Raw genomic sequence first — 13,370 nt, forward strand, 5'->3', positions numbered from 1 at the left:
GAGGAAAGTAAAACCAACCTGCAAAGTACCAAAAGGCTCATTAGAACCCACTCAATTGAAATCCGGACGGTTGTTTCTCTGGACAAGGTTACCACAGGTTTTTTAGGTCACAGTTTCGGGGCAGAGCCAGTGTTAATTCTGGAAATTAGGGTTGGGCTAGGGGATTCCTGTGCCTTGCTTTTCTAAATACACGCCTGCCACGCTGGGGAATGCGTCCGTGAATTAAAAGTGGGATTCCCCAAAAGAGCTATTTCCGGTTGTAGTACTAGTTTGTATTAAGTGCTTACGGTACGGAGAACGCTGTGCTAGGGGCTGGGAGGGAATACAGAGGTGGAAGCCGTTAGTTCTGGTTGGCACTAGATTTCCCATTCTTTCCAGTCTGCTGGTCTGGGTTCAAAGGTCGGCTCTTCTTTACAAACCTATTAGGCGGGTCTCGTCCGCTCCCCCACTGAGCGAACCCGATGAATGTGATGAGCTGCTTTTCATTCTGCCCTTTTGCGACTGGCATTTTCTGGGCACGGCGGGCACAGTCGTTAAAGAATGAAAATTTCGGTGAAGCGAGTTTTTGACCCTTTAATTTCAAGATTCGTGCCCTGTTTCCCACCATGGTACTAGAGAATTTGGGGATATCAAACTACTGTTCTCAACAGAATTTCATTCATTCATTCTATCGTATTTATTGAGAGCTTACTATGTGCAGAGCACTGAAGTAAGCGCTTGGAATGTACGATTTGGCAACAGATAGAGACAATCCCTGCCCAACAGCGGGCTCGCAATCTAAACGAGCATTTATTCTGGAAGCCAAGGGTTGATGTGTTCCACTGTTGTGTTTTCAGAAATCACCGCACAATCAGATGCCAGTGAAATCCGACAGGACTGGAAGCCTACATTCCTTAGTAATGAAGAGTTTACACAGTTAATGTTGGAGGTATATTGTGGTTCGTCTCTGAGAAAATGGCCATATCCTCAAAAGGGGAACGTAGGGGAAAAATGACAGGATTGATCTTGATTAGCAACCTTAGGGTCCCGGGACCCCAGTAGATTCCAACGAATCAAGTTTGTTGCACGCTGGGCCTCCCGGCCTCGCTGACGCCAGCACAGTGCTGTTGTAAGGGGGAGAGGTGTGCCTGGGGGTTGGTCCTGATGGCCGTAGCGGTCCGGACCCCCGACCGTTCGGATTGTCCGGCCCCGAGCTCGGGCGGTGGGCCCTGGGCCCCTGACTATTCATTCTCCTTCTCTGGTATTCGGCCTTCCGCCCCCTTCACCCTGCCCTCCACGTTCTGTGTGACGCTCTGTGTGCGTGCAAAATAACAATGCCATCATATGCGACATATGGCGAGGGGGCATCTCTCAGCCACACCCCTGAAGCTGCCAGAAACCGTTAGAAACATTTAACCCGGAAGCTGACGGTGGTTCCGAGGCGAAAGGGAAAGGTTACAGTCCCCACAGCGGGGCCCAGTGCCAGACGACCTAGGGGAGCAGAACTGGACTTTCGCACCCAGTGGGCTGGCTGAATTCCCCCGAGGCAGGCCGTCGGGCGGGGTTCCCGGGACCAAGGCCTCAAGGAAAAGTGTGATGTCACGGGGCCGGGGGCGAGACTCAGAACTGGTCTGGTTTTTCTCATCCCGGCTTCCCTCCCTCAGGAACTAAGTTAATACTATGTAAGCTCGTTGTGGGCAGGGAATGTGCCTGTTACATTGTTGTATTGCACTCTCCCAAGCGCTTAATAGAGTGCTCTGCACACAGTAAGCGCTCAATAAATACGATTAACTGATTTCTTTAGGTATCCTCTAGACTGTAAGCTCCCTGTGGGCAAGGACCTTGTCTAGAACTCTTTTGTGTTATATTCTCCCAAGCACTCAGTCTAGTACCCTACACACACAGTAAGCCCTCAGTAAATAGCATTGACTGATGTCCATGTCCAGGCTGGCTACCTGCTGTGGGGAGGGCCTGGCCCCAGCGGCCTTGTGTGCGCAGAGCACTGTGCTGAGTGCCCGGGAGAGTACCCCAGAAGCCAGTTGCCACGAGAGGCTCACAATCTAATAATTGAATAACCTCATTTTTCTAGGGCCAGGGAGCCCATACCAACTTGTACCAAGTTCAGAGTAGATGGAAAAAGTGACCCAAATATTTTCAGTGAGAATCTTTAATCTCTAAACATAAATTGGAATTTTTTTTTTAAATGGGAAAAGTGAAATCAGTGTTTTCTCTTTGAAAGAGACAAACGTAGCACTCCTCCCAGAACATAGGCGATTCCGGAAGGTCATTGTGCCATTGCGGTGGTTTTTTTTTGCCACTTCAGCGTCTTGTGTGGGTGTATGCGTGGGTGTTTTAGTATTAAATATCTGCTACTGTAATAATTTTTGCCTTTCAAAAAACTGAAGGTACAGTGGAGGCTGCATATGAGCCTCCAAATAGTTCAGATAGTTCCAATCTGCTGCCTGCTCTGCTACTTGCCTAGTTAATATTCCTTAAAGTTTATGTGTAGTTCCCAGTCCCTTAGACAGTGGAAAGAAGAATCTGAAAATGGAAACATGATCTTTGAGACCACTTATTATTGATTAGAGATTTACGCGTGCTTACGACTGTATTTACGGTAATGAAACTAAAAGGCAAAGTCATAGGGAGTGGGGGAAGGATTTTCTCTCACACCATAAACGAGTACCCACAGTAAAAATACTTTAAATGAGAGGAAGAGAGGTGTTAACAGCCCTAGGCATTAGTTGTAATTAGAGGGAGTTCTAATATTCTGATATTAGAGGGCATTCTAAAGTGACAATAAAGGGACCCTGTCCTTCATCTGGAGAAGAATATAGGATTTGATTTGTCATGTCCTTTTTTTCCCTCTTTTGTTTAACTGCCCATTATGTTTAATTTCAGGCTCTTGATGGTTTTTTTTTAGCAATCATGACAGATGGAAGTATAATATACGTGTCTGAAAGCATAACTTCACTACTTGAACATTTGCCAGTAAGTACAAAAAAACCCATCCTCTAAGGAATCATCTCCGGGCCAGGTTTTACAATGGGCTGTGTTGCTAGAACTCAGCAGAAAATCAGATGTAGTACTGATTTGGAAAAATTCTCAAGAAAACAGAGGAGGGAAAATCAGGTTCAACAGGTAAAAGAATGGGAAAATCAGAGTGCATCTGATTTATAGTGTTACCTTATTGAAGCCATGGAATCACCCGGAGTCTTTCGCCTCAGTTTGGACAATGGCAATAATAAGACCCGTTGAAATGAGAACTGGATAAAAAAAATCACGCTAAAGCTCTCTGCAAGGCGTAAGGAGCGTGCGAATGGATTAAAGTTGTGTGAGTTCGTTGTGGACGGGGAACGTGTCCACCGATTCTGTTATATCTCACTCTCCCAAGAGCTTAGTACAGTGCTCAGCACACAGTAAGCGCTCAATAAAGACAATTGATGGATAATAATATTAATTAAGCCCAATATTCTTGGTCATTCCGTTAATTTTCCAGTAGGGAGTTAAGTCGCAGTGAGCTACAACCCCTCCTTGTGGAGTGAAAGAATTAATGCGCCTTCCAAAGCGCCTAACTTAATGCCTGGAATAATAATAATAATAATAGTAATATTAATAATGACTGTGGTATTTGCTAAATGCTTTCTTGTGCCAGACACTGTACTAAGTGCTGGGTTGTATCCAAGCAAATCGAGCTGGACACAGTCCCTGTCCCTCATAGGGCTCCCAGTCTTAATCCCCGTTTTACAGATGAGGTAACCGAGGCACCGAGAAGTGAAGTGACTTGCCCAGGGTCTCACAGCGGACAAGTGGCAGAGCTGGGATTAGATCCCATGACCTTCTGACTCCCAGGCCCATTCTTTATCCACTTTGCCAGGACTTTTTTTTTTTTTAACCTGGTGGCAAATTTCTTTTCGTGTGTTATTCTCTGGTTCGTAGTTACTCTACCGAGCTTAGTTAGTTTGATTTAAAGCACTCAAGAGCAACAGGCGGAAAGGAGGTGTGATGGGAAGCAAGGGTTATGGATACAACCTCCCCACGGGCCTGCCCACGGGGCCGGGTGGCACCGGGCACCAGGGCCGTGGGAGAGAGGGGGAGTCAAGTGCAAGGACGCACTTCCCCTCGGCTGACAGCCCCGTATCCCCTTCCCTCCTCTCAGTCAATCAATCAGTCGTATTTTTTGAGCACTTACCGCATGCAGAGCCTCGAGCCCGATCAGCTTTTGAATAAATAGCACGATCCCGCCTCTTCTGCCATACCGTGGGGGCGGTGTTTTTGTCCTCGGGGACCTCGAGGGAACGGGCTAGAGGATGGATGGTTCTGAGGTATCATGGCGTTTTCCCACACAGATTCCTCTGTCATTGTTAAGAGCACCACTAGCAGAAAGGCCTGCGTCCTTGCCGCTCGTTGGTATTTTTCTCAATCATAAACAGTACAAGGGGCAAAGACCCGAAGTGCTGTTCAGTACAGCACAAAAGAGCTGACGCAGAGCCGGGTAGCAGAGCGACAGCACAACTTGTCCTTCGCCTCGTACATGTGCTCGTGTGTTTCCTCATCCCTGAGTCCCCCTCGGCCAACTTGTGGATAATGAATAACAGTAATAATAATCAGTGGTATTTTTGTAAGCCCTTACTCTGTGCCAAGCTCCGGGGTAGATGCAAGAAAAACAGGCCGTACATAGGCCCTGTCCCACATGAGGCTCCCGATCTAAGGAGGAGAGAAAACCGGTATTTCACCCTTCCTTTTACTGAGACCTAGAGAAGTTAAGTGACTTGCCCAAGGTCACACAGCAGGCAAGTGGCAGAGACGGGATTAGAACCCAGGCCCCTGAGTCTCCAGCCGATGGCGCTCAACCAGAACAGACTCATGTTTCTTAATTCTTCCCTCGTGTCCTATCCAAAATGCTTAGTCAAAACGTGTGGTCAAGCAAAATGACTCTACAAAATTTAAGACTATTTCTAAATGCCTAAACCTACCTCACAACCTTTTTTCTTTTTCAGTCTGATCTTGTGGATCAGAGTATATTTAATTTCATCCCAGAGGGGGAGCATGCAGCAGTTTATAAAACACTGTCAACTCATCTATTGGAAAGTGATTCATTGGCCCCAGAATATTTAAAATGTAAGTGACGGGTCTTCTATTGTAGTGACTTGGGGAGAAAAACGCGTTTTGCTTTGTTTTTACAGAGAAGTTAAAATCCGGACAAGCGAAAAGATCTATTTTATATATAATATAAAATATAATGTATTTCATATTATAAAATATAATAATTTAATAATAATAATTATATAATAATAATGAATCGTGGTGTTGTTTAAGTGCTTACTGGGTGCCAAGCACTGTACTTAAGTGCTGGGGTAGATTCAAGATCGTCAGGTCCCACGTGAGACCGTCTAAGTAGGAAGGAGTAGAAAATCCCCATTTTGCAGATGACAGAACAGGGGCCTAGAGAAGCGAAGTGACTTGCCCAAGGTCACACTGGAGACAAGTGGCAGAGCCAGGATTAGAACTCAGGCCCTGTGACTCCCAGACTTGTGCTCTATCCACTAGACCACACTGCTTCCCGGTTAAGAACAGTAACAGCCGACGCGAATGAACGCCGCAAGCCCCCGCGAAGGTCTCCCATCTCCTTCCCGATTGGCGTTCTCTCTGCCAGGGTGAAGCCGTGGGCAGTCAGCCAGGTGGGGCAGATCCAAACCTCCCCCAGGTGGGAATGGAGCTGGGGTACGATCCTCTTCAAGACCCGCCTCCGACCAGAGGACGGGAGGGGACAGCAACCCACCCGGATTCCAGAGCCGGCGACACCAGAGCCGGGGTGGGGGGAATCCAGCCCTGGATCGGTGGTCTCCCTCCCTCGGATCAGATACGGAGACTCAAATGCCCCCACCTGCTGCCTTCTAGAGCACTTTCTAGAGCTGGGTAGTGATAAGGTCCTGGAGGACTGGCGATTCAGGAAAGCAATTTTGGCAGCTTTGGTTGGTTTGATCAGGTCAGTCTATGGAAAGCGAATTGATCGTTCCCCTCGTAACCTGCTTTGGGGCCTCTGCAAAGGAGTGGGACGGTTTTCAGCTTGGACAAACCAAAGTGAAACGAAACTGAAGTTGGTGTTGTAACGTGAAATGCTGCTGGATGAAACAAAATGGTTGTATTTTTTTTTTACTGCCCTTTTGAAATGTTTCCTCCCAGATAAGCGTAAAAGCGCTTTGAGTGAACGTAAAATTAGTCATCATCACCCGAGTTCAGTACACGCGGAGCCCGGAACGCACTTATCAGTTGGGATGTATGGGGGCGAAAAAGACGTGGGCAAAACCGACAGAAAATCACAATCCGGAGTGGTCCGTTACTTGAAAATCCTATGAAAAATTAGCTGGGTCCTTTTAAAATGAGGTCTCATTTTACACTGCATTATAGTCGGTGTTTTGTTTTGGGTTTTTTTAATTGTGCATTTTTAATGGAAAAACAATTCGATCTCTCTCGATGAAACAGCTTGGTAAGAACGTGGCACATCAAGTGTTCCTTGGACGAGAGTGTTTTCTAATTGCGCGGGCAGCTCCATCGTGTAAATAAATAGGCTTTTTGTTCTGTTTCAGCCAAAAATCAGCTAGAATTCTGTTGCCACATTCTGCGAGGGACAATAGACCCTAAAGAGCCATCTACATACGAATATGTAAAGTTCATAGGAAACTTCAAGTCCTTGAACAGTGGTACGTTTGCAGATTGCTTCTTTACTGGGGTCCTCTGTATTTTTACGCTCAGAATTGTCCCCAGGACCTGTGTTGCTAAGCAACATCTGAGGTAAAGACGGTAGAGCGGTTAATTGTTCTGGATTTGTTTGCTGCACACAGTGTCCAGTTCAACGCACAACGGTTTTGAAGGCACTGTCCAGCGGTCCCATAGACCTCCATATGAAGACAGAGTGTGTTTCGTAGCAACTGTTAGGTTAGCTACACCTCAGTTCATTAAGGTAAATTTGGGATTCTCCCCCAGCTCCCGATCCCCGGTAGAGTTTCCGTCTTCCTCCTCGAAACGGCCACGTTTCCTTTGGCATTTCCAGAATAACGAACTTCCCACAGTCCCGTATGGCTGGTGGTCCGTTAGTGCGTCAGAGTCCGTGGGGGCAGGAAGGCCTTTAAGCCGTTTATTTGCTAGTATCCTAGGGGTGGCTCTGCATCGGTGGTCCTCAGGTGCCCCCCTCCCCGACCCCCCGGGTCCATTCCATCATCTCTGGCCCACTGCCAACCCAAAAAAGGAGGGCAAGACACCCCCGGACACAGACACAGCCATGAGGAGCGGGAGCGAGCAGCAGCATCTTTCCCTTGTTTGCCCAGGAGAGAGGTTAATCACGAGGGGGAGGCGGGATGGGAAGAAGGGTTGAGATTGCTGGCCGTGAGGCTTAAGGGAGGAGAAAAGGAGAGCAGGGCATCCACCCCGTGCCTCTCGGGGGGAATAGAACTGCTCCCCTCCGCCCCACCCCCTCATCCCGTGTCCCTTCACCTAGCTCTGGGGACGGACGCACCCCCCACTCGGTCCCTCCTCCCGCCGAGTGACACGTAACCCATGTGACTTGAAGTATCGTGGTGTCTGTTTGCGATGTCCGTTGGCAGGAAATGTGCACCGTGGAAGAACCCAACGAGGAGTTCACGTCGAGGCACAGCTTGGAATGGAAGTTCCTCTTCTTGGATCACAGGTGGGTGTCCCGGTGCTGCGGTCCTACCTGGCCGGAGTCTTTCAGTCAGTCAGGCAGTTGTATTTATTGAGCACTCACTGCGGGCAGAGCACCGTACTTCGCGCTTGGGAGAGTACGATGTAGTGATGGAACAGTCACGCTCCCTTTCCACAGATCCCACGGATCAGATGGGTGGGATCTGTGGGGAAGAAATTGAGTCGGCCATTATCGAAGAATAAAGGCTCCAGTGAAGCTGATCTCAGAGACTGGGATTGTTTTTCACTTGGGCGGGGAAAGTGACTGTTTCTCTCTTTTTTTAACATAACCCAGGGCCCCTCCCATAATAGGATATTTACCATTTGAGGTCCTGGGCACCTCAGGCTACGATTACTATCACGTGGATGACCTGGACAATCTGGCAAAATGCCACGAGCACCGTAAGTAAACCTTTCTGTTTCCTGCTGTCTTCCCCAGCTTTTCCAGGACTTTGGGAAGAAATGGTACCCGGCTGCCCTCTCGTTGGGTTTCTGAGAACCTGTGCCCATGGCCGCCTTGTGGTGTGGTGGATCCCCAGGTGACTCGAGGGTGGGACCCCTAGTAAGGTGGATTCTCCAGGTGGCTCAAGGGTGGGACCCCTCGTAGTTGTGAGGCCTATCAGGACTCTGCAGGTCCGAGGGCAGTGTCCGCTAGGAGCCGGTCCTGGAGCTAGTGATGGGTCAGAGTGTGCCCTGAGGTCTGGGAAGAAGGAATGGAGCTAATAGGTCTCAGACCCTCAGGATGGAGTTTCTAATCCACTGGAATCCAGGAGGAAACTTCCCGGTGGCCAAGGCAGAGAGGGCCGGTGGTTCTACAAAATCAGGATGAAATTCACCCTTAGGGGCAAAGATGGAAGCCCACCAATCCAGGATGGGGGAAAGACCCGCCAGGCCTACCTTCAGCAGCAAGGGACAGGAGGGCTGGTTAAACCGTCAGTGTGAGCTGCGTGAGTCAGCAGTGGGTGGTGGCCAGTTTCAGAACAATCCAGTTTGGACCTGGGTTGGGTCACCCGCAGCCGACCGACAAGAGTCGTGAAGGCACCCTTTCCCCTCTCACACGCTTATCACTCCCTCATCAGTGGGCTAGGCCCCATTTTGTGCACCGCGCTTGAAACTGGAAGGAGAAAAGATACTCAGGATCAAACAATCAGTGGTATTTACTTTCTGTGTGCAGAGTACTGTATTAAGCGCTTGGGAGAGTATCCTGCCCAGACAAGCTCACAGCTTAGAGGGAGATCCAACGGAGAGTTTAGAAACCGATCGAAGGGTTGGAACGAGGTGAAAGGGATCGAGTTTGTTTTGTCTAGGGAACAGGAGGATCGCAGGTGCCTGACAACCATCTTCCCACACGTGCGGGTGTTTATGGGGAGGACGCCAGCCCATCGTCCTCAAGAGCCACTGAGTGTGGGCCGGAGGACTGTTGTCATCTTTTTACGGTATTTGTTAAGCGCCTACTGTGTGCTAGGCACTGTTTTAAGCACTGGGGTAGAGACAGACTAATCGGGTTGGACACAATCCATGTCCCACATGGGGCTCACAGTCTCAATCCCCATTTTACAGATGGGGTAACAGGCCCGGAGAAGTGGAGTGACTTGCCCAAGGTCACACAGCAGACAGATGGCAGAGCCGGGATTTGAAAGCCGGTCCTACTGACTCCCAAGCCCACGCTCTATCTACTAGACAACACTGCTTGGATGGAAATTTAAGCAGGAGGGATTTGGATTGAACATAAGAAAGGTTTTCTTGACTCTCCCAGGAGAATAGGTTGCCCCAGGAGAGCGGCATCTCTATCCTGGAGATGCTCCACTGGGCTGGACTGATTATTAATTTCTTCATTCAGTCGTGTTTATTGAGCTCTTACTGTTTGCAGAGCACTGTACTAAGCGCTTGGGAGAGTGCAGTGCAACAATAAACAGACATATGTCGTGCCCAAGACGAGTTTACAGTCTGGAGGCGGGGAGACAGGCAACAGTACTAATAAATAAATTACAGATATGTACATAAGTGCTGTGGGGATGGGAAAGGGGGAAGAACAAAGGGAGCAAGTCAGGGCGACGCAGAAAGAAATGGTAGAAGAGGAAAAGCGGGGGGCTTTATCTGGAAAGCCCTCTTGGACATGTGCCTTCAATAAGGCTCTGAAGAGAGGAAGAGTCATTGTCGGATTTGAGGAGGGAGGGCTTTCCTGGCCAGAGGCAGGACGTGGCCTAGGGGTCAGCGGCGAGATGGAGGCACAGAGGGAGGTTTAGCACTAGAGGAGCGAAGTGTGCAGGCTGAGTTGTGGGGGAAAAGCGAAGTCAGGTAGGAGGGGGCAAAGTGGTGGACTGCTTAAGTGGTGAGGAGTTTTTGTTCCATGCGGAGGCGGATGGGCAACCACTGGAGTTTTTCGAGGAGCGGGGTGACGTGCCCTGAACGTTTTTATAGAAAAATTATCGAGGCAGCAGAGTGAAGTGTGGACAGGAGAGACAGGAGGCTGGGAGGTCAACAAGGGGGCTGATGCAGTAATCCAGGTTGGATGGGATGAGTGATCGTATTAATGGCGTAGCAGTTTGGATGGAGAGGAAAGTAGAGGATAAGCCACTCACCTGCCTGGAGCCAGGTGGCTGTCCCCGATGACCTCTCACGGCTCCTCCCAGCTCCGGGAGTCTCTGATTCTTAATAATTAGAGGGGAGCTGAGGCTGCTGGAAGTGGCAAGAATGGCCACACTTTGCTCTCTGCTCTTAGAGTCTCTGATGGAGATCGGCCGATGCGACCCCTCGAGTTGATGACAGATGTGGCAAATCAAAGGCTCAGGCACCACCCGAGCCCTTGTGGGGTAGCTCTTGGGCTTGACAGATCACTTTGTTGTCAGAGGGAGAGGTCCGTCCAGTAGATTTAATCAGGAAGATTGGTCTCTGAGTAGCCGTTGGTTCCTCGGGCTGTAATTGAGTGCGAATCAAGACCTCTTTTGTTTGTTTTTCAGTAATGCAATACGGGAAAGGCAAGTCGTGTTATTACAGGTTTCTGACAAAAGGACAACAGTGGATTTGGCTCCAGACTCATTACTACATCACCTACCATCAGTGGAATTCACGGCCGGAGTTCATCGTCTGTACGCACACGGTAGTGAGGTAAGAACCCCTTGCCCCTGGGGAAGAGGGGACGGGGTTTCCATGAGCGTGAAAAGTCTGACTGCCTTGTTCGAGGATGTGTCCCGAAGACGTCGTCATTCAGGGCATTTTCAGTACGAGGCTTGTGTTTCCGTAGCTGGTAGCGAGGGAACCGTGTAGTCGCCACAGATACCAGTGAGGATCAATCCATCGATCGTTCGTATTTGCCGAGCGCTTACGGTGTGCAGAGCACTGTACTAAACACTTGGGAAAGCAAGTGCACATGGGAGAGTATAACAGCTGAGGACTTTCACGTCCACTCCAGGGACCGAGTGGGCTGCATCTGCCCCCGAGGGGCTCTCGGATCGGCCTTCACTCTCCCCGCCCCCTGCCCTGCTAACCTGCCCTGAACCGGGAGCCACTCGGGAGCCAGACGGGAGTGGGGCAAGATGGGAGGAAGGTTCTGGGTTCTGGTTCTGAAGGAGGTTGGAGCCAGCCCAGGCCTAAGGCCAGCCCCTGCACCAACTGTCAGCGGGCACTTGGCTTCTGCCCTTCCCCACGCCCACCGCCATCCCTCTGCCCCCGTCTCGCCAGGCAGGAGTATGTGCTGAGCTCCTGTTATGCCCAGAGCACTGTACTTTGCACATGGGAGCAAACAACAAGGTTACTAGACATGATCCCTGCTCTCAATTCATTCACAGTCTAACAGGGAAGGTGTACAGAAATGCAGGGAGGAGCAAGTAATAGAATATTCAAGATACGACCCAGAGTCTCCCTGTTTCCTAGCCTAGGAGGCGGTCCTCATTCCTATTTAGCTGCTAACACTTTGCATCATTTCAGTTCAATCAGTCACGTTTATTGAGCGCTCATTGTATGCCAAGCACTGTACTAAATGCTTAGGAGACTACAGCAGAGTTGGTAGACACATCTCCTGCCCACAGTGACCTTACAGTCTTCAGTCAGTTACACTGTTATCCTCAGATATCATGGGATTACATCCTCGTGAGTTCCAAGCCAAATATTATTTGTGAGAGGTGGGTTTGCCTTAAATATGATTACGTGGTCTGTGGAGTGCAGGTAAAAAGCCTTTTTTTTTTTACTTGATATTTGTTAGCAATTACTATGTGCCAGGTACTGTATTAATTTAATATTTAATTTAGTATAATATATTAATACTTAATAGGAAAATCAGAAAGGCCACAGTCCATGTCCTGCATGGGGCTTCACAGTTTTAATCCCCATTTTCCAGCCGAGGTAACTGAGGCCCAGAGCAGTTATATGATCTGCCCAAAGTCACGCAGCGGACAAGTCGCGGAGCCGAGGTTAGAACTCCCAGGCCTGTGCCCTATCCATTAGGCCACGCTGCTTTTCTCTTGAAACCAGGGCCAGTAATGCGCCCTGTCGACCCTGACGTGCGAATTCTTCTTTTTCAGTTACGCGGAAGTTAGAGCGGAAAGGCGACGAGAACTTGGCATCGAAGAGTCTCTTCCCGAGATAGCTGCGGACAAAGTGCGTTTCCGAGCATGCTCGGGACTTCCGTGGGGAGAGTCGGCCAGGTTCTCTCAGTCGGTTTCCCTGTTGCAACGAGAGACGGGTCCTCGCTAGGGGAGGCTTTTGGGGAGATGTGAATGATCTCTGTAAGCTTGGGGGGGCTGGCTGTGAGGGCATGGCGGGGTGGGAGCGATTTGAGCAGACTGGGATGCCAGGGGAGAGTGAATCCCAGGGGTAAAGGGAGGGTTTGGAGATACCTCCAGGTTGGGGTGAAACGGGGACAGTGACTCAGCCTCTGTTGATCGCAGAGAGGATTATTCCCCGAGGCTTCCCTAGTCCTTGGAGCGCTGAGAAAGTTTTCAGCCAGAATTTCAGGAGGCGGACCTCGGGGGGAAGCTCGGCACGCACATTGCTGGGTTCGGATCAGAACCGTTGCCACCTCCCTTTCCCGAGACCCAGGGGTCGGAGCCCACCAGCCCGGAAAGGCTACCGCGGCACTGGAAGCCGGAGCGATGCGTTTCCCATATCCTCAAAGTCGGATTGGGTAGCGTCAGCCTCGCGAGCGCCCTGTAGCGGGTCACTGTTGAGCCGGAGATGACCGGCTGGTGAAACCAACCTGCCTCCTCCGCCCAGATCCAGGGCTGTGCAACGGGCCCTATCGTCGCCCACCCCTCCGTTCCTCGTGGAGGCCGGGAGGGCTAGTCATCCTGGCTGGTACCCTCAGAGGCTGGGAGAAAACCTCCACAGATCAGCTGCCAGAATCACGGTCTTTGTTAGCGGATTCAGTGCTGCGTCATGAAAGCGTGGGCCTTGGGTTTTTTTTTGTTGTTGCTACTGTTTTGTGGTGAGGGGGTTGATTGTTGTTGTTTTTTAAATATCGTAAGGCCAACTCAAGCAGTGTCGGGGCCCAGTATTAATAATAATAATAATGTTGGTATTTGTTAAGCGCTTACTATGTGCCGAGCACTGTTCTAAGCGCTGGGGTAGACATAGGGGAATCAGGTTGTCCCACCTGGGGCTCACAGTCTTAATCCCCATTTTACAGATGAGGGAACTGAGGCACAGAGAAGTTAAGTGACTTGCCCACAGTCACACAGCCGACAAGTGGCAGA

General features: G+C 49.9%; 1 protein-coding gene across 5 annotated transcripts in view; it reads left to right on the forward strand.

Annotated features, from left to right (window-relative positions):
* The window catches only part of CLOCK (clock circadian regulator), a 66,592-nt gene that overhangs the window by 41,358 nt on the left and 11,864 nt on the right, over nt 1-13,370 (forward strand). For 4 of the 5 annotated variants that reach the window (XM_029076725.2, XM_029076728.2, XM_029076727.2 and 1 more), the window contains 9 exons: nt 837-928; nt 2,881-2,970; nt 4,980-5,100; nt 6,570-6,683; nt 6,825-6,943; nt 7,584-7,666; nt 7,976-8,082; nt 10,641-10,788; nt 12,201-12,276. In XM_029076725.2, coding sequence (XP_028932558.1) covers nt 837-928; nt 2,881-2,970; nt 4,980-5,100; nt 6,570-6,683; nt 6,825-6,943; nt 7,584-7,666; nt 7,976-8,082; nt 10,641-10,788; nt 12,201-12,276 — 950 coding nt within the window. Of the gene's footprint in view, nt 1-836; nt 929-2,880; nt 2,971-4,979; nt 5,101-6,569; nt 6,684-6,824; nt 6,944-7,583; nt 7,667-7,975; nt 8,083-10,640; nt 10,789-12,200; nt 12,277-13,370 lie in introns of those variants that run through there. The other variant, XM_029076729.2, reaches the window with a different exon arrangement.

This window comes from Ornithorhynchus anatinus, chromosome 12 (assembly GCF_004115215.2).
Source record: "Ornithorhynchus anatinus isolate Pmale09 chromosome 12, mOrnAna1.pri.v4, whole genome shotgun sequence".
Classification (NCBI taxonomy): Eukaryota; Metazoa; Chordata; class Mammalia; order Monotremata; family Ornithorhynchidae; genus Ornithorhynchus; species Ornithorhynchus anatinus.